The sequence below is a fragment of the Emydura macquarii genome, unplaced genomic scaffold (genome assembly GCF_026122565.2).
Source record: "Emydura macquarii macquarii isolate MOO-44397 ecotype Brisbane River unplaced genomic scaffold, CSIRO-AGI_Emac_v2 contig_2292, whole genome shotgun sequence".
NCBI classification, from domain to species: Eukaryota; Metazoa; Chordata; order Testudines; family Chelidae; genus Emydura; species Emydura macquarii.
In genome coordinates, this window is record NW_027132429.1 from 1,458,813 (window position 1) to 1,481,579 (window position 22,767).

Below are 22,767 nucleotides of genomic sequence, written 5' to 3' on the forward strand. Positions count from 1 at the left end.
CCCCCTGCTGCCGACCCCCCGCCCTGCTCCCTGCAGCACGGGCTCCCTAGTGCCACACGGGGGCACCGCGGGGGGCCAGCGCTGTGTGGATGCGCCGGCCGGCCCTGCCCGCCCCTCGGAGGGGGAGACTCACCGACACCGTGGAACTGGGTGTGTTGGTTCCATATCCGGAGGAGGGGAGGGAAGCCAGAGACCAGCGGCGCCCGTCTGCCCTGAGGGGAGCAAACAGTGGAGCGTGAGGGGAACCGACTGGCGGGGATCCGGTCTCCGGAGAGCAGCGGGGGCCTCAGCCCCACCAGCCCAGCCGCTTGGAGCCAGTTGCCCCCAGGGCCAGAGGCATGGGGGACAGGGGAAACGGGCTGACCAGCGGTGGCAGGCAATGCCCCTCCAGAGCAGCTGCACGGGGACCCTTGCTCTAAGACCTGGGGCGTTTCCTAAGGGCTGGAGGGTCACATGCGGGGCCGTTGGGAAAGGGGGGGTGTTAATTACCCATCGGGGGAAGGAGCACATGCAGAGCCAGACATAGAACCCAGGCTCCCAGCCCCCTATCTCTAATCTCTAGACCCCACTGCCCTCCCCGAGCCGGGGAGAGAACCCAGGAGTCCTGGCCCCCAGCTCCTGTCCTGCTCACACACCCTTCCTGGGACAGGGCAGGGCACAGGGGGAAGGCGCTGTGCGAAGGGACAGAGACCTCACGCCCCGGGGGCTGGAATGGCACCTTCCACCACGCCGGTGATTCACCCGATGGATGCCAGGACAGGGACCAGAGAGGGCCCAGCCAGACAGGGTGAGCCCCATGGTGCCCGGCTGCTCCAGGAGGAGATGGCGCCATTTCTCCCGGGTTCTTGGTGAGGGTGGACAGGGCTGTAATTAGAGCAGGGGGGCAGATGGGGCATAGGGAGCGGCAGCTGTGGCCTCCTACATTCCCAAGGGCTGCATGGGCCAGGGGATCGGTTGGGAGCCAGGACTCCTAGGTTCTGTCCTGGGTCTAGGAGGGGAGTGGTGTCCAGTGGTTAGAGCAGGGGGGGCTGGGAGCCCGGACTCCTGGGTTCACTCCCCGGCTCTGGGAGAGGAATGGGGTCTAGTGGTTAGCCCAGGGATGGGGGAATGGGAGCCCGGACTCCTGGGTTCACTCCCCAGATCTGGAGCCAAGGGCTCAGTCTCCATAGCCAGTTCAATCCCCGGTCTCGGGGCTGAGGCTACTGGCGAGGCAGGATCGCATCAGGGAGCTGTGGAGGGAGAGTTGTTTATTGTGAGGTCCGCTGGGAACTGGGCCGGGACCTGGTAAACTCGTTCCATGCCCCAGCTCTGGAGACCGGGGGCGGTGCAGCCCTTACCTGCGTGAGGAGGCGAAGGAGAAGTGGGCGGGTGTGTTGGGGGAGAAGTTCCTCGGGCTGTCCAGGGGGCTGCTGCCTGTGGGGGAGAGGGAACGGGGGACGACAGACAGACATAGAGCATGTTGGCATCCCCCAGCAGATAGTATCCCACCGCACCCACCAACACCACATGCTGCCCCTCTGGCGGCACTCCTCCTCCAAGACTCCTCCCACAGGGGGCGGAGCCACAGGGGGTGGACTGCATTGCCATTGGCTGCTGTTCCCACTGCCTCCCAAGAGGAGGAAAGGAACCTCAGGCAAAGGACCCTGGATGCGCTGGCGTCTGGAGAGCGCGGTGATGGGGGCATGAGAAGCAGCTGGATGGATGGAGAATCTGTCAATGGATGGATAGACGTATTAGCAGATAGACAGATAAACGGGTGGATGGATAGACTGACAGATAGAAGAATGGACAAATGGATAAATAGATGGACAGATGGATGGATGGGCAGATGGATGGATGAAGTGATGGATGGATGGGCAGATGATCGGATGGATGGATGGATGGACTCATGAACGGATGGACTGATGGATGGATGGATGAATGAAGTGATGGATGGATGGACAGATGATCGGATGGATGGATGGATGGACTCATGAACGGATGGACTGATGGATGGATGGATGGATGAAGTGATGGATGGATGGGCAGATGGTCGGATGGATGGATGGATGGACTCATGAACGGATGGACTGATGGATGGATGGATGAATGAAGTGATGGATGGATGGCTAGACTGATGAATGGATGGGTGGGTGCTGTGATCAATGAATAGATGGACAGCCAGACGGCAGGATGGACAGCCAGACAACAGGCTCCAGGGACGGAGCTGGAAGAGTTGAGCAGCCGCACCCCATCAGCTGATGGGGAAGGGCTGGGCCTGGCGGGGGCCTGGCAGGGCTGGCCCAGCGAGGGAAGGGAGCTGCCCCCCAGGGGGGACGTGGTCGTGATGCCTCGGGCAACAGCTCCCTCTTCTGGCTACGAGCAGCGCGGCGGCGATACCCAGCCTCCTGGGCCAGGGGGGACTCACCGATGTGACCCGGGAGAGGGGAGTGAGGCCGCGGCAGAGTCGGGGACGTGCTGGTCAGGATCAGGCTCTTCCTGTTACTGGTTCGGCAGCTGCGGAGAAGGGAGGGAACGAGAGAAGGAGAGACGGGGGGACAGGATTCAGTGGGCCGGCTCAGGGGCTGGGGGGAAATGGGGCTCTGACCCCTGTCCCAAAGCCAGCAGGGGCTCAAGGGGGATTTAAAGAGACTGATCCCCTGTGGGCTTTTCTGTGTTCCCTCCGGCCCAGGACTAGAAACCCTGAGCTCTGCTCCCCTCGCAGTGCTGGTGATAGAACCCAGGAGTCCTGGCTCCCAGCCCCGCCTCCAGCTCTAACTCCTAGACCCCACTCCCCTCCCAGGGCCAGGGATAGTACCCAGGAGCCCTAGCTCCCAGCCCTGCCCCCATGCTAAGCCGTAGCTCCCCTTCCAGCCGTTCCCTCCTCTGGGCTCCGGATTTTGTTCCTGTGCCATTTCCGACAGGTGATGGACAAAATTGATGGAGAGCAGCTGGGGCTGGCAGGAGCGGGAGAGTGACGGGGACAGACGCCAGGTGACGGACGTCTGTGCTGCCCCTCGCCCAAATTCCCCCTACCTGGCACCTGGGGCAGATGGCCAGGGCCCGGCCTCAGGACCAGGGCTGCCGGGATCCCAGCCCCTCCCTGCTCTAACCACTAGACAGGCTTCCCACAGATTATAGCCTTCAGTTCAATTTCAGGAAGGTATGAAAACAACATCTGTTGTTGAGTGGGGCCTAGTGGTTAGAGCAGGGAGGGGCTGGGAGCCAGGACTCCTGGGTTCTATTCCCTTACTCTTGTGCTGTGCTTTGATGCCCTGTGACCCCTCACAGTCATTAATAGGCTCCAGAATGTCTCCCCTGAGCCCCATATGGTGGCCCAGGGCCCTGTCTAAATTCTCTCACCCTACATTCCCCACCCAGCCCCATCACTCACTTTCTACTGCTGTCTCCTGCCTTACTCGGAGCTCCTACCCAGCGGCCAGGCTCCACCCCAGAGCTGGCTCATTGCCGAGGTGGTGAGTGAGATAACTCACCCAAGGTCATGCAGTGAGTCAGTGACAGAGCTGGGAATGGAACCCAGGAGTCCTGACCTACCCCTCCTCCTCCCCCCCCCCCCCCAACAAAATAAACCCTGAGATAAATCAGGTGCAATAAACAGAAATGGAGCTGGGAGGGCAGGGGGGCACCGGCGGCGTTGTGGCACTACCAGTCTTTCAGTGCCAGCTGCTGACGGTTTGCTCTTCCACCATCAGCTTTGGCCCATTGGGCCCCACAGGGTTCTGGGCACTGCCTCTTCTGGGATAATTTATCTGCCCCGCCGAGGATTATTTATTAGCTGCTGGGATCTGGTGCCCATTGGCTGGGCAGGTAGCAAAGTCCTCCTCAGAGCCTCTCTGATACTGCACTGGCAGATATATGTCCGACCCCGCTCGCCACGCATACAGGGACCCCTTGCCGCATGCTGAGAGGCAGCCACCTCTGGGGTGGGGCACGGGGGCTGTTTATACAGGGACCCCCTCACCGAGTGCTGAGATGCAGCCATCTCTGGGGTGGGGCACGGGGGCTGTTTATACAGGGACCCCCTCGCCGAGTGCTGAGATGCAGCCATCTCTGGGGTGGGGGCTGTTTAACGGATGCACAGCAGGGGGACAGACTGAGGAGAATAAAATAGTTGTGTTCTCCTAAGCCAAGGCCCACCTGCACCACATCCCTGAAATGAAAGCATGCCCAGCTAACTGTGCCAATCACCCACCGCTCACTCTCCTTTCTTCTCTGCTCTGGTCAGTCGTGAAAGAGTTAACAGTGCTGGCATGTAACCGGCTGTCAGTAGGGTTCAGAGTCAATGCCCCTTCGAGGGGGAGGGATCAGGGAGAACAGGGGATTATGGGAAGGCTGGCTGCTCCCCGCAGCTGTGACACAGACGGATTCAGGCCCAAGTACCCACCCAGGGTCCAGATCACTCGAGCATCCTCAGCCACGTGTCATACACCCTACACTGCTCTTTGCAGGGGCAATGTTCGCCCATTTCTGGCGCAGGGGAGCCATGTCTAGGCCATGACGCAGCAACTGCCAAGCCCTAGATTGTCCCATCCCCTGGGCCCCCTGGCCTCAGCTCCCTTGGTCCCTGTGCCCTGCTCCACCCAACCCTGTGCTGTGTGGGCCCGGAGCAGGCAGAAACCCTCCCCCTCGGAAGGGCCCACATGGCACTCGTGGCTGGTGACTTCAGGGCCAGCCTGGGGCCAAGGGGGCATCTTGGAACAACCATCAGCCGCCGATCCGATCCGTGGTTGGTGATTAGCAGCCTGGTCGTTAACAACAAGATCCGTCTCATTGCCCCTTCGCTCGCCATCCCAGCCCCCTCAATCCTGACCCCCAGCCTGCCCTCGGGGTCACAGATTCCCGTCGCGGCTGGGTTGTGCAAGCGTGTGCGTGCCGGCGTCTGAGTGTGTTTGGCCGTGCGGGTGTCTGTGTTTGTCAGGAGCCGGGGCGAGCGAGATCTGTGGTGTCTCTGCGCGTGTGCGGCTGTGTGTTTGCCTCCTGTCTGGTTGGCAGGGTGTGTGCACCGGCAGGTGTGACAGGGTGGGGGGTTGGCGTCTGGAGGGGGGTAGCTCTTGTGACTGAGTGTGCGTGGATGTGTGTGTTGTGTCTGGGGGCCAGTGTCTGGCTGTGAGTGTGGCTTGGGGCGTGTTTGTGTGTGTGTGTATTGTGTCCTAGTGGTGTGTAGCTGGTGTCTGCCTGTCTCCATGTCCTGTCTCCATGGCAATGCCCTCTCTGTCTGTCTGTGTCTCCATGGCGATGTCTTGTCTGTCTGTCTGTCTCCCTGAAGATGCTCTGGCTGTCCATCTGTCTCCATGGCGATGCAGCAGGCTGAGCGGCTCATTAAACCCAACGGAAGCCGGTGCAGCTGCTCCCAACCAGAACGGGCCCCGCCAGCAAAGGCTCTGTGTGTGTCGGTGCGTGTGCGAGCGTGTCAGCGTGTGCATCAGGGTCAGTGCACGTGTGTCCGTGAGTGTGCAAGTATGTATCAGCCCTTCCCCCACCACACACAGTATCACACGCCAATCGTACAGCACAACACACACACACACTCTCCAGGGACCAGCAGCTATTCCCCCCTTGCACATGCACGGACACACACACACACACACAGACACACACACACACACACACAGTGCTCAGCCCCTAAGACAGGAGGTGCCAGGGGGCAGGGGCTGGAAATACTGAACAAGCGTCATAGCCCAGAGCCGGGGGTGCCCCCCAGAGGGGCGCAGAGCTTGGAGAGCAGGAGATGGGGGGATCTGGGGTGTTACTGGGAAAGAGCCAAGAATGTGGGATGGAGACAGAGAGAGAGAGCGAGCGGGGTGAAGGAGTGTGTATGGAGAGAGGATGGAGGGGTGTGGACAGGGAGGGGGAGGGGTGTGGACAGGGATGAGGGGTGTGGACGGGGGGGGGTTGGAGGGAGGGGGGAGGGCTGTGGAGGGGATGGAGCCAGGCTGTCAGCACATGCAGCGCCTTGAAGTCCCCGCCATTTGCCCCCTCCCCCCCACGTTGATCCCCGATCCCTCCCCCCGCATCGCCAGCTTCACCCCCCTATACAGGGAAGCTGCGTCCCTGACTGTGACGTGGCTGCGGCAGCTGATCCCCCCCCCCACCCCGCAACCTCCCCTAGGAGCCGGCCCCCCCCCCGTCACCAGCAGAACTCCAGCCTCCCCCAAGCTCTGAATGCCCCCCAAGAACCTGAACCCCCCCACCCCAAATCTGCCCCCATCTCTGAACATGGCCCCCCAGCTAGCAGCCTCCACCCTCCCCCACTCCAAAGACATTGTCCCCCATCCGCCCTGAACCCCATCAGTGCCCCCCATCGCTGTGGGTCACTGGAGGAGGGAGGGGCACAAAATGAGGCTGGATCCCCAACACCCCCCCCGCCCCAGCAAAAACACCCCAAACCCTGGGCGGAAAAACCTGGCAGGGGCAGGGCAGGGGAGTGCGATGGAGGGGGGGGGACAGGGATGGAGGGAGAACAGAGGGATGGGGAGGGATGATGGGAGGGGGGGAGGACGGCCGGGGGGGCTGGAGGGATGATGGGGGGAGCACGGACGAGGGGAAGGGGTGGAGGGAGGGGAAGGGGTAGGACGGATGGGGGAGAGATGGGGGGGTTGGGAGGACGGAGGGAGGGAAGGGGTGAGGGGGGAGAGATGGGGGGAGGGGTGGGGGAGGGGGAGGACGGACGGACGGGGGGAGGGATGGGGAAGGTGTGGGGGGAGGCGGCCGGGGGCAGGTGCGGTACCTCTTGGTGCGGCGGAACATGCGGCCCTCCAGGCTCCGGGGCCGCGGCAGCTCGGCCAGGGCCGGGCGCGGGGGCTCAGACATGGTCCCCCGGGGCCGCCATGGGGCCGAGCCGAGCGGAGCCGGGCGGAGCGCGGCGAGCGGCTGCCGAGAAGCCGGAGAGCAGGAGCTGGGCGGGGGGGGCGGGGGGCGGCGCTGGGCCGGGGGCGGGGCTGGGTGTGTGTCTGGGTGGCTCCGTGTCTGTCTGTCTCGGGGTCTCTGTGTGGCTGCAATGATGCAGCTGGAAATGCTGTGTGGGGCAGAGGGACAATGGGGGAGGGGATCTGAGCTAGATACACACACACACTCCAGCAACACACCTTGTCACTCACACACACCCCATATCACACACACACACGCCACACAACTCCCCCAGACAGACAGGCAGGCACGCACATACACTCTAGGAACACACACACACACATTCCCCGGGCAGTGACATACACACATGACATGACCCGGGTACCACACACACAAACAATTGCATCCCCAGCGTATTTCAGGCCTGGGGGTGGCCCTGGCCTGCGACGGGTGTCGGGGGAGCAGGGCACAAAGGGGCCTTTGCCGAACTTCAGAGCTGTCATCTCGGAGTGGACGTGTGTGTGTGTGTGTGTGTGTGTGTTACTGACTGGAGAATGTTTGTGTGGGTGTTACTAGAGAGTGTGTGTGTTTCCGATGTGTCTGTGTGTGTATATCGGGGGTGTTACATTATATTTATGTGACTGGAGTGTGTGTGTGTGTGTGTGTGTATGTATGAGTGTGTGGAGCCTCCCCCCAAAAGGAACAAATATGGTGTTTATCTGTGGTATGTGTGTGTTGCACTGTGTGGTATGTGCGGTTGTCCATATGTTATATGTGTATATATTTGTGTATATAGGGTGTGTGTATATGTGGCAGGGTGCATGACAGTATATATGGGGTGTGTGTGTCTATATATGGGGGTATATCTGGCGGTGTGTATAGACACAGGGTTGTATGTGGTGTGTGTATGTGGTGCATATATAAGCTGTGTGGTTTTGCATGTATTGTTTGTCTGGGTGCATCCATGATGTGTGTATGCATGTGTACATTTATGGTGTGTGTGGTGGTTGTGGTTGTGGAGTTATATGGTGCATACATGTGGCTCCCTGTGTGTGGTTGTGCATATGTGGGGTGGCTGTGTGCCTCTGGGATGTATATGGCATGTGCGTGGTGTGCATATGTGTGTAGATGGGTATACAAGTGCTTGTGCGTTGATATAGGTATAGGAATGTGTACAGCTTGGTGTGTATGCGAGTCTATATGATCTGTACACGTGTGACTCTGTGTGTGGGTGTCCATATGTGTGTACAATTGTACATGTGTTGACCTGATTGTATATCTTGTTGTGTGTGAAATGTATGTGTGTCTGTGTCGCTTGGGGAGGGGTTGTGTGTGTGTGTGTTTGTGAACACAGTGTTTGTGTATGACGGTGAGTGTGCATGCGTGTACAGGGGTGTCCATGTGTGTGAGGTGTGTACGGGGTTGTGCGTTGCTCGGTGTGGATGTGGGTGCGTCCAGCCTGGTTGTGCACATAGCGCGTGTGTGACTGTACATGGGAGGGGGTCTGGGGGTGACCACATGGCTGTGTGCGTGACAGGGCTGTGTGTGTAGCTTGCTGTGCACACGGCTGGGTCTCATCCCCAGATCTCACCCCCCCGCCCTCCCCCTCCCGAACCCACCCTCCACCCACACCCCAAACACAGGAGAGGGACTCCCACCCGCTCTGGAGCCCTGGGATGGGCCAGGCCCAAGTGTGCGGGGGGGGGGCAGATTAACCCCTTCCTTTCCTGCCCGCAGCCTGCGTCACCGGGTCCTGCCATGGGGCTGAGCTGTAGCTCCCCTCTGCCCCAGCCAGACTCTCCTTGGTGAGTCACCACCCCAGGGGCCAGGACACACAAACACCACAGGGAAGGGGATCTCACCTGCTGCTTTTCCGCTGCAAGGGCAGATCCTTCTGCAAAACAAGACGGGGGACAGGGAGTTAGCCCCTGGGCTGCTCCAGAGCTGAGGTGAAGGGAGGGTAGAGGAGGAAGGGGGGATTTTGCCCCCTGGATCCCCGGGAGAAGGTGATGGCGTCACGAGACTAATCATTCATACACATAGGAATCCCTTGCGTGGCACTAGCATGGAGCCACCTCTGAGGTGGGGCGTGGCGGCTGTTCACACAGGGATCCTTCGCCCGGCGCTGAGATGCAGCCACTTCTAGGGTGGGGTGTGGGGGTTGTTTATACAGAGATCCCTCGCCCGTCACTGAGATGCAGCCACCTCTGGGGTGGGGCACACACAAGGGCTGCTTATACAAAGAACGCTCCAGAAGGAGCTGCGGGATTGACGATGGCCGTGGAGGCGGGGCCTCGGGGTTACCGCTCAGCTGAAGGGCAGCAGCAGCACAGCGTCCCCTAGTGTAGACCTGGGGTCACCACAGAGGGGAGAGCTCCCCCTGCAGAGCCCCCCACTCTGCACCCTTGGACTCTCCCATCCAAGCTGTGATTCCTGCAGCGGGCGGGCGGGGGGAAGGAAGGGGAGCGTCTGGCTGCTAAGTGCCCTGATTGCATTAGCCCACCGCAGCGAAGAGCTTTGTAGTGTCCCGGCCACCGTGGTTCGTGGGGCACCCTGCACTGCGTGATTCAGCAGAAGACACGTTCTGGGATGCTCCCATTCTGGGAGGGATCCAGGAATCTTTGCCTTTGAGGCTCTGGGCCCAAGCGTCTCGGACGCAGCCTCAGATCCACCAGGAAAAAATTAACCCGCTCTCTAAAACAGCCACGCTTTACAACGTGGTCAGAGACCACTCCACACCTGCAAGGGGATAACGGGGCCAACGGCACCGGATTGCCCTCCCCATCACTGCTGAGCCCCACTCCCCATCCCAGAGCTGGGCTAGAACCCAGGAGTCCTGACTTCCAACACCCCCCCCCCAACTGCTAGACCACACTCCCCCTCCCAGCACTGGGGACAGAACCCAGGAGTCCTGACGCCCAGAGCCGCCTGCTTTACACTAAACCCCACTAACCTCTGGGAGCCACCAATGGAAGGCACAGCTCTCTCCCCCTCTCTGTGTAACACGCTCCCTCCCCACAATCATTCACCCGCCCTGTGTAAATTCCAGCTGCCAGCCCTGTCATTTGTGCGGCTCTGGGAAGGGCAGGGCCGGGGCGTCTCTGCCCAGCCACCCGAGGCCGTGGCAGCCCCCAGGGAATCTCAGCAAGAGACACACGGGGAGAGAGGATGGAATCACTCCGGGCCATTTTCCTGTACACTGCCCCCCAGGGAGACAGAAAATAGCTCTGTGTGCGTGTGTCTGTGCATGTGTTCTTTGCGTGTGTGCATGCGTGCGAATGAGGCTGCTTGTGCACATTTGTGTGTGGTCGTGTGCCCTGTGTGTAAATGACAGTGAAAACGAGGGCGGGTGTGCATTTCCCCGTGTGAACGAGTGTGAGGATGAGGGTGTGAGGATGTGTAAACACGAGGGGAAGGTGAGTGGGGGGGTGAGAAGGAGGGTGCACGAGAACACGTGTGTGGATGAGAGCAGGTGAGGAGAGGAAGCGGTGATATTAATGCATGTTGCCCCGGGGGCGGGGGGCTACAGGCCCAGGGGAATGTGTGTGTGTGTGTGTGTGTGTGACTGTATTTTCGTCTGTGTGTGAGGGTGGAAGTATCTCTGACAAGGTTTTTCACCTTCCTCTGCAGCATGGGGCCCTGTCACTGGCTGGTGGATTCTCTGCACCTTGAAGTCTTTAAATCACGATTTGCCGACTTCAGTGGGTGGGTCAGAGGTTAAGGGTCTATTACAGGAGTGGGCGGGTGAGGTTCTGTGGCCTGCGTTGTGCAGGGGGCAGACGAGAAGATCACAACGGTCCTTTCTGACCTTACAGTCTGTGTGTCTATCCGACAATGTGCACATGTGAAGAGCACGCCAGGGAGAAGGGAGAAGTCTCTGTGACAGCCCCATGTGGGCCTGTCCGTGGGAACACACGCGTGTGCACATGTGTGTTCTTACACCTTGGTTCCGTGTGCAGTTCTCCATATATGGTCCTTTCTCATGCTTGGCGGGTCATATTTACAATTGTGTGTGTACAGCCTTTCCCTGTGTGTGTAATATTTCCCTAGGTGTGTAACACAACCTAGCGTGTGTGTGACAGCTCCTTGTGCAGCGTGTCTGTGTGTGTAACAATTCCGTGTGTGTGTGTCAAATATTTCTCTGTGTCTATGCTCAGAACAATTTCATGTGTACAATTCCCTCTGTGTGTGTGTGTAACAATTATGTGTGTCCGCGTGTGGAACAATTCTGTGTCTGTATGTATCAGATATTTCAGTGTGTCTGTGTGTGTGGAACAATTCCATGTGTGTGTGTCTCTGTGTTTGTGTAACAATTATCTGTGTCCACGTGTGGAACAATTCCATGTCTGTATGTGTGTCAGATATTTCAGTGTATCTATGTGTGTAGAACAATACCCCGTGTGTGTGTGTAACATTTCTCTGTGTGTGGAACAATTGTGTGTGTGTGCGTGTGTGTGTCAAATATTTCTCTGTGTCTGTGTGTAGAACAATTCCCTGTGTGTGTGTGTCTCTGTTTGTGTAACAATTATCTGTGTCTATGTGTGTAGAACAATACCCCGTGTGTGTGTGTGTAACATTTCTCTGTGTGTGGAACAATTCCGTGTCTGTATGTGTGTCAGATATTTCAGTGTCTGTGTGCGGAACAATTTCCTGTGTGTGCGTGTGTGTGTCTGTGTGTGTGTAACAATTATTTGTGTGCGGAACAATTCCATGTGGGTCTGTATGTCAAATATTTCTGTGTCTGTGTGCAGAACAATTCTGTGTGTACAATTACCTATGTGTGTGTGTATGTAACAATTCTCCGTGTCTGTATGTGTGTCAGATATTTCAGTGTGTCTGTGTGCGGAACAATTCCCCCTGTGTGTGTGTGTGTGTAACAATTATCTGTGTCTGTGTGTGGAACAATTCCGTGTGTGTGTGTGTCTCTGTGTGTGTAACATCTCTCTGTGTCTATGCGTACAACAATTCCTCCTGGGTGTACCACCCCCCCGCAGCTCCCTTCCACGGTCCCGCTCCCCCCACCCGACCCGCACCCCCATGCTGACTCCCAGGGCTGGGCGCCCAGCAGCAGCACCCCCAGGTGGCACCGCAGGGGTTAATTCGCCCCCCCCCCGCCCCCGGGGCCAGGCCGGCGGCTCCTCCAGTCGCATTGCAGCACCCGCGGGCTCCCTCCCTGCAGCGAGCGGCGAGCGCGGCCCTTAAAGGGACAGGCCCCCCCCCACTCCCCCCCACGCCGGATGGAGGCACAGGCAGGCCGCAGCCTGGGTGCGGGGGGGCATCGCTGGGCCCTGGTCGCTACCAGAAATATGGGCCTCCCCCCGCCCCCCAAGTTCAGCTCCCCACAGCGCCCCCTGCTGGGAGCCCCAGGACTTCGGGCGGGGGGGGGGGCCGGACTCCTCCCTCCCCCTTCAACCCAGAGCAGGGAGGGGGCGGGCTGGGCTTCCTCTGCAGGGAACCCCCCCCCCACACACACCACACTTGATCCTTCCCCCCCCCGGGGGGGAGATACAGCTGGGGGGGGGGGATAGGGCTTCACTGGCAGCGGATTCCCCACCTCCCAGCAATGGGATAATACCCCCCAAATACCCCTGCCTAGCACCTCATGGCCCCCCCAGACACCCTGAGTACCCCTCAGCCCCCCAGCGCCCTGCACAGCCACCCATAACCTGCTCAAACGCCCCAGCCCCCCGATGCCCCACACAGCGCCACACAGCCCCCGCAAATGCCTCACAGCCCCCCAACATCCTGCACGGCCCCCACAATCCCTTAAAATGCCCCTCTGCCCCAATATGCCACACAGCCCCCCAAGCCCGTTCAACTGCCCCATGCTGTGCCCCACAGCTCCCTGAATGCCCCTCACAGCCCCCCAAGCACCCAACGTCCGCATATACCCACAGCCCCACCAACGCCCTGCACAACAACCCACAGCCCCCACCCGACACCCCCCCCGACCCCGTCCCCAGGATACCTGGCACAGCCCCCCGCAGCCTCCAAACACAACAGACAGCACCCACAAACACCCCCTCAAGACCCCCGAACGCCCTGAACAACCACCCACAGGTCCCCTACGGCACCCACTGTGGGATCCACGTATTAAATCGTAGCCCCCCCAAAACTTCACACAACTGGCTTGGGCCACCAACAGCCAGCAGCCCCCAAAGCCACTACTTATGGGGTTCCCATTGCCCCCCAATCACCAGCAATGGGGCTCACACCTCCTGACATCCCCATGGACCCCCCCCACCTGCCCAGGCATTCTGTGTTCTGCCACCCCCCTAACATCCCAGCCATGAAACTGACCCCCACTCCGTGCCTCAGTTTCCCCATCTATTAAATGGGACTAATGATATGGCTGTCCTATATAGAACACAGTGAGACCCACGCATGCTTAGAGCTAAGCGCTAGGTGCACACACATACCCAGGGATGACTCATTTGGAGCTGAGAGGTAGGTAGGTATCTGCTGGGGTCGGGCGTGGCAGCTGTTTATTCAGAGATTCCCTCTGAGGTGCAGCCACTTCTGGGGTGAGGTGTGGGGGCTGGTTACACCGGGACCCCTCGCCCAGTGCTGAAATGCAGCTGCCTCTGGGGGCGGGGTGTCTTAGCACAGGAAAGGTGTGAAAACCCCTCCCGCAACTGGGGGGATCGTATGGAGGCCGACCCACCAGACTCTGCCCAGCTCCAATCTGGCTAACGTCTCCCCCTTCCCCTGCAAAAATGCCAAGGGTTCGAAATCACCAAAACCACAGCTCCTGGGGGGGGGGGGTGTCACCTCCCCCCCAGAAAAATGAGGCCAGGCCCTGTTTAGTCTGTGACCCCTCAGAGTCCCCCCAAAGCACAGACCCACTGCTGCCAGCCTGGACCAGAGTGTCCACCAGGAGCAGACCCCCACCTCCTCCCAGTTTAGCACTGCTGTGAAAAGGTGACGGAGGCACCGAGCCAAAGAGACCTGTCACGCCAGATTAACAGCCGCGCATTTCCGGTGCCGCTCATCTCTGGCCCCAAACCCGGCCCCTCCCCTTTCCAGCAGAAGGCAGGCGGGCGTAGAAATCCAACCCTGCCTCGGCCCAGCCTGCAGGATCTGCCACCCGGGTGCAAAACTGAGCATCCTTTTCTCGGTGGGCTCCCCTGTCTGTCTGCAACCACCTGCTCTCCTTTGTCTTATACTTGGATCGGAAGCTCTCTGGGGCAGGGCCTGCCTGTTTGCTCTGTGTTTGTACAGCACCTGGCACAATGGGCCTTGGCTCCTGGGCTATGACTGGGGCTCCTGGGCGCTACCATAATACATTGAATAATGTGGATCCAAATTTCCAACCTCCCACGTCTGGTCGGTGCAGCTCCGCCTCGCGCGGTGAGAGTTTGGAGGCGGATAAAGACAATTGGTGCTCAAGGCTGGGACACCTGGGTTCAGTTCCCAGCTTCGCCACGGACTGCCTTAGGCAAGGCACTTTGCCTCTCCACGCCTCAGTTTCCCCAGATTGTTAGCAGGGCAGGGCCCTGGTCTCAAAGGCGGAGCCTCTTTTAACTGCTCACTTCCTGTTAAGATATTATTGGACTACAAAGAGGCCCAGAGAGAAAAGCAAAGTAAACTGATTGAGGGGGGGAGGAAATGGCCGGAGGGAATGCGTTATGAAGGGAGATTTTAACAAAATCCAGCAGGGCCACATGATTGTGCAGGAGCAAAATGATCATAATTAACAGTAACAATTTTAGGAAGGGTAGTCATCATCATGCTTCAGGGCTTAAAGCAATTAGTGGTCAGGAGGAGACCTTCGCGGGGCGGATCATCCCCTTGCTGCAGAGTTCTCACACCTTCCTCTGATTCTGCCTAGCAATCCCATGCTTCGTTTGTCACTTGTTTGCCCTGCACGTAGCGCTGTGAGGCCCTAGTCCTTGCCTGGGGCTCCTGGGCTAGATCTTAATAGCTATAAATAATTATCAGCATCACTAACAATCTCCAAAGGAGCCACTGATAGGGCTGGCTCTGTTTTGGGGGGAGAACCTGATTTCAGAGGGTTTTCGCCCCTCCAATCCAAAGCTGTGGCCACTCAGCCCTTCTGGGAGGGAGGGACAGGGCTCAGACTGGGGCCCCCAGAAACTATCGAGACACCCCCCTAAACCAGCATCCACTTTTGGACATGTCTGGGCCTGAATGTGCCAGGGAGGAAATGGCAGAAGCCTCCATGCAAGGGGGTTGTCTTTTATCTTCCCCTCTCCTGGAGGCACAAGTGGCCCTGAGTCCTGCAGGTCAGTTTCAGCCCAGAGGATTCTGGGGATTGTAGTCCCCGGGTAAGGGGAAATAATGGCCCCTGCCGTTCACCTCCTGGTTGTGGGCTCATGTCACTGCAGATGTGGTTTCTGGTGCTGGATGAGGCTTAGATGTCTGACCCGCCGGTGACAGGGATGGGCACGGTCCACAGCTGGGTGGGGCAGGGTGGTCGTTCTGAGGGCTGGGCGGATTCCAGAAACAGTCCCCCAGTGGGGGGTAGGTGGGTGTTGTCCCCCATGTCTCTGCAGCCACCTCTCTCTCTAGGCCTCTCATTTACACTCAGGACCCTCTCGGGCGCTCCGGCAGCCCAAAGAGTCTGAAAATGGAGGGAATCCCCCCCACCCCCCTCCACACGAGGATCATCCCTGAGCAGGGGGCGCGTCTCCAGCTGGCAGCCCTGCATCTGCCCGGCCCCCAGCACCCGTGGCAGGGAAATGGCCAGAGTACACTGCTCTGGCTATTCTCTGCCCCCCTGCAGCCAGGGGAAGACGTTAGAGCAGCCCCGAGGCTGCCCTGGATTGCACTAGGGGACGAGACATGGCCTGGGGAATGCGAAGAGGGGGCCTAACGTGGGGCAGGCGTGGGGTTGTTGTAACAGTGGAGAATAGCAGCTCTGATTACAACTGCAGAGTGGGGAAGGGATTTTGGGGATCTGGAGTGACCCCCCCACACACACCCTGGAATTGGGCCGGGAGCTCTGGGCTCGCACCCCTGACTGCGGAGGGCCTTTACAGGGCCCAACTGGGTCAGTGGTTCTGATCCCCACTGCATGGTAACAACCCAGCCCAGCCCAGTGCAGGATCCACAGGTACTGAAATGAAACAAACATGTTTACAGTCTTGCCCGAGCTGCCCGTCTGGTCCCCAGGGCCCCGTGAGCCCCGTGGGGAGAGGGAGGTTTCCATCACAGGTGCTAGCAGGGAAGGTAGGATCCTGATGTCGCACACTGGGCAGGGGGGCAGGGGGACTGCCTGGTAACCCCTCCCCTCCCCCTGTCCCCCTCATTTATATAACAACAGACAAGGGCTGTGCTGGCCCCGCCCAGCTCTCCCCCGCTTCCAGGGTCATTATCCCCAATGTAAGGAGGGGGAAACTGAGGCATGGAGAAGGGGAAAGGTCACACAGACAGAGTCAGTGGCAGATATGGGGAAAGAACTCAGGGATCCTGACTGCCAACCCTCCTCCCTGCACCCCACCCCCCAGCTCTAACCACTAGTCCGCCATTTCCCTCTGGGTAGCCAGGCATAGACCATTTGCACATGTTGCCATCAGGCCGCTCTGTGCCAACACCCCTCACTCCCGCCCGGCCTGACGTCAGACCCCAAACCCCAGCGGCAGAGTGGACCCCCCTCACCCGCGGGTGGCAGGCAGGTAGCACCTTGCCTGGGTAGGCATCACAGCATCACCCATGGCGGCCCACCCCAGATAGCCCGCTCCGCCCGGGCACCCACAGGCGCAGTGGGGAGCTCAGATCGGCTGCACCCCCCTCCTTTGACCCTTCCACGCCCCATTGTTTTCCTCCTCCGTCAGCCTCCTGCAGGCCTCCCTACAGCGTCCAATTCATGCCGGATAATCCCCCACGTCCCCCAGCGCCCACCCACTGCTCCGCAGCCCCTGTGCCCCCTGCAAACTTCCCAGGGGGCCTCGGATGGGGGGGGGGTTGTCTCTCAAAGTGGGGTTCTCCTGGAAAATGGGATGGAGGGAGACCCAGGTACTGCAGCATCCCGCCACAGGAAGGGGCGCCTCCAAACAGCCCCCTCTCCCTGGGTATGCCCACCAAGAGTGGCCCCAGGGCCCATGTCCCCATCCTAGCAGGGGTGGGGAGGGCATCTATGGGAGGGGGCATCCTTATAGCGCTGGGCACCCAGCCAGACCCATGTGGCCGTGCTGCAGGGTGTCTCCAGCAGCCGGGAGGGGCCCCTGGATGCTGCCAGGGCTGCCCTGTCCGTGAGCCAGCAGGGGAGGGGGCCAGACACCCACAGCCCGCCCCCCCCCTCCCCAGATCCATGCCAGGCGCCTGGTCCCTGCGCCCCCCACCCCCCCACCCCTTACCTGGAGTCGTCGTCTGCGGATGATCCCGGAATCGTCCATCTCCCCCCAGCGGGCCCAGCCGCCCCCAGCCAGCGATGGAGCCGAGGCGGGGGGGGGGTGGTTGGGGGGGGGGAGCGAGAATCCTCCACTCGCGTCTCCAGCCGCCGAACTTGGCACCCAGCAGGGTGATGCCCAGCGCGGGGGCGGGGGGGGGGGCGTCTGGGGCAGGGCGGGGCCGCTCAGGTGGGTGCACCCCCCCCGCCCCGCCTGGGGCTCTCCGCCCCCCCCGGCGGCTCCGAGCCCCGGCGAGACGCCGCGGCAGCCCCCGCGGGGATCAGCTCCGTTGCGCGCTGGATTCTCTCCCCGCCATCGCCAGCCGCCGCCTCCCGGCCGCCGCCCCCCCCCCCCCCGCCGCCCCCGCTTTATCTGGGGGGGTCCCGGGCCCTCCCCCCTCCGGGGATGCAGCTGGCTCTGCGCGCCGCCGGCTCCGCTCCGGCGCGGCGGGGGGGCGAGATCCCGGCTGGGCGGCTCGGCCCCGCCAGCCCGCGGCCCCACCGGGAATAGGGGGGGGGGGGACCTGGTCCGCCTGGCTCCCCGCTCCTGCGGCAACCGCGGGACCCCCTCCCCCCGCCCCGGCCGCGGCTTTAACCCTTCCAGCCCCGCAGCCCTGTAGGCCCCCGGGCCCGAATCCTCTGAGCCCCCCCACTACCCCCCAGGCCTCCATTGTGCCCCCCACCGCCCTCCTGCCCCATCACCCACTGCCCCCACCCCCTATGTTCCCCCACCATCCACTGCCCCCCATGTGCCCCACCCCACTTATGTGACCTCATCCCTCACCGCCCCCCCCCGTGTCACCATCACAGGCACTGCCCAAGTGCGCTCCCCACCGCCCCCCAAACCCACATGCCCCCCACCATCACCCACTCTCCCCCCACCATCCTATCCTTCACCATGTCCCAGCCCCACCCACCCCTGTGCCCCACTCACCCCAGCCTGGGTCTCCACGGTGGCCCATTCAGCCCTCAGCCCCTCCATTACGGGGAGGCGGTCTGTGCTGGGGGGCAGAGAGGGGGATGAGGGAGGCTACATCAGGTAAAAAGGGGACCCTTTATTGGGCGTGGGAGCTGTAGTGGAGGGGGGAGTTCCGCTGCACCCCTGGAGCCGCACGGGGGTCCCCAATAACTAGAGGTCTAGGAATGCTGGGCACCCCATGAGAATCCCCATGAGCTTCCAGGAGTCCTGCATTTAGGGGGTGCCCCGTCTCTGCCACGGGGGGGGTCCCCTCCCCAGACTCTCCAGCCAGTGGGGGGTTCTGGTCCCTGCCCTACACCTCCTCCTCTGCTCTCTCTCCCCAGTCCCGGCGGGTCCCATCATTCTTGCCACTCCCCCACTTTAAGGGGGGAAGAGGCAAGAGGAAGCCCCTGAGCATCCCCTCACTCTGGTGTCCGGGATCACTCCGAGATGGGGTGTCATAGCAGGGGGAGAGGCCAGAGACAGAGCCCCCCACGTCCCTAGAGTCCCCTTAACTCTGGCCCTGTCTCCATCCCCCCCACCTCCCACGCTGGCAACCCCTCTCTCTCCCAGGCTGACGCAGGCCTGTATCCCTCCCTCTACACCGTTGCAAACACTAGTGTAGACAGCAGTCTGGGTGTTTTAGCGCCTGGATCATCTAGGGCCCAGCAGGGCTCGATGACCCCAGGGTTATAGTTATTTGTATTGTGGAGTTTTCCATCGCTGTGGGGGCCCCACTGTGGCTGAGATCAGCCCCCCCCCAGGAGAGACAATTCCTCCCCAAACAGTTCAATAATCCATGTAGACAAAGGAAGAGTTATTAGCCTTGCTCTGCAGAAAGGGAAACTGAGGCACAGAGCGATTTAAGTGGCTCCCCCATGGAATCAGTGGTGGTACTGGGAATAGAACTCCGGAGGCCTGGGCTCCCAGCCACTTCCTCCCCACAGCCCCTGGGCCAGGACTGGTCCCCATAGGAACCCAGGAAGCTCTGGGGGGGAGGGGAGCCAGGTCTGTCTCCTCCCAAACCTAATTGCTTGGGGATGAAGAGCAGGATGAATTGTTAACCCTTTCCCGCCACACCCGGTGCCCTGAGCGTGGGGAACTGTGTGTGTGTGGGGGGGGAACCAACACGGGGGGGGGGTGAGCCTGGGCCTGGCGCTTCCTCCCTCCCCTTCTCTGCCCCCCTTCCTCTGCAGCCCCCCCCCCCCATTCTGGCTTCCTCCTCCTCCCCTGCCTCTAGGCCCCTCCTTTCCCTGGGATGGCCTCCTCTTCCTCCCTCCTGCAGCCTTCCTCCCTTCCCCATCCCCTCCCCCCGGGGCCTCCCCTTCTCCCTTTGCCGCGACCCCCCCCCCCCCGCCCCGCGTCTGCCCGTCTCTCCCCTCCCCCGCCAGTCCTGACATATGGTAAGAGCCGGATGCATTATTGATCAGTCCGTGTCTGGTCGCGGGGGGGCGGTGGGGGGGGGCTGGTGTCGTTGCTGTTAGGAGAGCTGCAAACCCCCCCCCCCACAACAGGGGGTTTGTCTAGGAATTTCTGCTGGGCTGGGGAATGCATGGGGGGGTGGGATAAGGGGGTGAGTCCTTGGTATCTGGCAGGGGGAGTTTGTGCTCTGGGGATGCCCAGAGGGGTCAGTTTCTGTGGGGGAGGGGGACACATCCCCCCCCCACCCCTTTTCTTCCCCATCCCCCTCCCTCCCCAAACTTCCTCTGCGGCCTAGAAAAATCAAGCCTCCCATCCCGGAGCCGATGGAGCCGCGGCCCTGGCCATGTCAGGGATATTAGCTGGGATGAAATATTCATGCGGGCGATGGGATGTATTATTAAAGGCCGGAGCCGTGTGGTGGGGGCTGCTTGACGGGAGGCCGCTTGGCTCATGGCCCCGGGGTGGGGACGGGTGCTTCTGGGGAGTGGGGCTATGCTCAGTGTGGGGGGGGGGCTGGCTCTGACCTGTCCCTCCCACCCCCCATGCTCTGAAGTCACTAAGCACACTGCAGATGGGGCTGGGCTGGAGGGAGCGGGGTGGGGGTCAATGGGGGGTGCTCTCCTCTGGCAGGCAGCGCTGACCCCAGTGCAGGGCTAGGGGGTGCTGTGCTGGAAGAAATGGGGGGTGGGGGTCAGTAGGGGGCACTCTCCCCTGGCCGTCAGCACTGACCCCTAAGCCCCAGGGCCGGAGGGAGTTGCTGCATTTCCGAGGAGGGGTACAATGAAGGCCGGACCCCTGGGGCCCATTCACGACCCCCCCGTGGTTTTCGTAGCTCAGGGGGATTTGCAAAGGTGGGTCGCTGGCTGCCAGGGGGACTGGAGACCACGGGCCTCGTCGCCAAGGCGACCCGTGAGCCCAGGGGCCTGGTTTCTGGGGAGACTCGCACACGGGTGGCTCTGGTCTCCATGGCGATTGGAGAAGGCGGCTGTTGGGGGGGTGGTTGGGGGGGGGCGGCTGGTCTCCAGGGCGGTTCGTGGGGCCCAGCCCCCATCTGCTCTGGCCCTAGCCCGGCCGGCCAGGGAGCGTCCAATCGATGGGTTCTGCCAGCGCCGTAATTGCACTTGGTGGGCAGCCAGGGCGAGCCGCGGCCTAATGGGGCGGTTAAAGGGAATCGATCGCGGGGCTGGGCCGGCCTAGGGGCAGGAGGTGCCAGGCTGAGGGGGGGAAGGGCAGCCCTGGGTGTGTTTGTGCAGGGTGAATGTGGGCTGAGGGGGTGGGGAGGGGCTGGGGGCAAATGTCTGTGTGTGGGGAGCGTGTGTGTGTGGCTCTGTGTGTGTCTGACTGTCTCTGTGTGTTTGTGTATATCTCTGTGTGTGTGTGTGTGTGTATGTCTGTGTGTGCACTGGTGGGTGATGAGTGAGCGTGTGTGGGGTGTGCTAGTGGCTGGTGTACAGGGAGCCATGGAGACAGATGTGGGTCCTTGGTGCCAAAGGCCCCGTCTCAGAGTCTTGGAGGCCACGGGCCTGCCCCTGTGGAGCCATGGGGCACGGCCCACTGAGGGCGTCACTGCCAGAAAGCTGGTTACAGACCCTGTGACTGTGTGACAGCGGGGGCGAGTGTGGGCGAGTGTGGCGGGGCTGAGCATGGCGGGGGTGAGCGTGGCGGGGCTGAGCGTGGCACACACGCCCGGCGTGTCTGGGTGGTGCGTGTCCCACCCCGGAGCGGGCAGCGGCTGGGCTGGCTGGGGGAGGGCGCCTGGCCCTGCGGGGTGCCCGGGGCTGGGGTGCAGGAGCCGAGCTCCGAGCTCTCCGTGGGGTGGCGATGGGGGCAGAGGAGGGTGACCCGCCCCCTCGCTGCCGGGGGAGAGATGCCGCCCGAGGCGGCGGCGGGACATCGCGGGCCCCGACCCGGGCGCTGTCCGCGGTGCTGGAGCGGAGCGATCCTTGCACGCCGGGAGCCGGACGCCTGGGTTCTCTCACCCCGCCCGGGCAGAAACACCCCCTCCTCCCCCGCCTCCCCCCGGGCTGTGTTTCCGGGCCCGGGGCTTCGAACAGCCCGAACCTCCCCACCACCACCACCACCACCACCACACACACACACACACACACACACACACCCGCGCTGGGTGCCCGGCCCGGGGTGGCGTGGAATATCGGTGTGCCCCACAGAAACGCCGCGTGGCTCTGTTGCTCTCTAGCGGCCAGTCCCTGCACTGCAGCCTGGGGAACCCGGGCCCAGCGGAGGGGGGAGGTGCTGGGAGGCAGGACGCCTGGGTTCTATTGTGGGAGGGGAGGGGCTGGGCGTCCAGTCGTGCCCCGCTCCGCTGGGTCGCCGGTGGGTGAAGGCGGGCCAGGAACCCAGCTTTTGCCTGTCCGCTGACAATCCAGAGCCCCCCCCAGGGCCAGCGCTCGCCTTGGCCCCCTGCCCACCGGGGTCGGGCCCAGACAGATGGCAGAGCCGGTCTAATTCCCTCCACACCGCAGCAGCCTAATCCCTACCTGCTAATCCCATCCGGTGCTCAGGGGAGGCCGGGTCCCTGCCAGACGCCCTGAGGTCAGGGCGGTGACTCTGCCTGTGGGTACGGAGGACAGAAGGGTGTCGCAGTCCCCACCCCACTCCCAAGGGGCGTCGGCAAAGGCCTGGTAACGCCCTGCACTTTGCGTGCCCTGCCCAGCTGTGGATCCCACTGGGGGAAACTGAGGCACAGAGCAAAGGGCCCGAGACACAGCCTGAAAGAGAACCCGGGAAACCTGGTTTTGTGTTCATCTGCCCTCACCTCTAGAGCCCGCTTCCCTCCCACAGCCCAGGCTAGAAGCCAGGAGTCCCTGCATCCCAGCCCCACCTGCTCTAACCATTGTACTCCACTCCCTTATCAGATTTGGTAATTGAATCCAGGAGTCCTGACTCCCCCCTTTCCACTCAGCACAGACCCCAGGAGTCCTGACTCCCAGCCCCATGTATTCTTGGGCCCCCTCCCCTGCCCTTCGAACACCGGAGGTCTATTTAACCTGACCACAAGCAGGGGGATGCGGCTCCCTCCAGCCCGGGGCATGCCCGGCCCATTCCCAGGGGCTGGGGCCATGTCCCCTGAGCTGCCCTGAGCTGTTCCACTGTGGCGTGTGTGGGACATGCCACGCTCCCCATGGGTGCTGTGCCCCACATCCGCCAGCCCACGCAGTCCTCTAGGTGG

The 22,767-nt window shown here is 61.6% G+C and overlaps 1 protein-coding gene across 1 annotated transcript in view; it reads right to left on the reverse strand.

Annotated features, from left to right (window-relative positions):
• The window catches only part of MAST1 (microtubule associated serine/threonine kinase 1), a 37,845-nt gene extending 20,307 nt beyond the window's left edge, over positions 1–17,538 (reverse strand). Inside the window, exons 1-5 of the mRNA XM_067560475.1 lie at positions 17,166–17,538; positions 8,709–8,740; positions 2,408–2,496; positions 1,338–1,413; positions 134–212 (exon numbers count right to left, since the gene is read on the reverse strand). Coding sequence (XP_067416576.1) covers positions 134–212; positions 1,338–1,413; positions 2,408–2,496; positions 8,709–8,740; positions 17,166–17,204 — 315 coding nt within the window. The 5' untranslated portion in view covers positions 17,205–17,538. The remainder of the gene's footprint in view (positions 1–133; positions 213–1,337; positions 1,414–2,407; positions 2,497–8,708; positions 8,741–17,165) is intronic.
• Between the last annotated feature and the right edge of the window lie 5,229 nt (positions 17,539–22,767).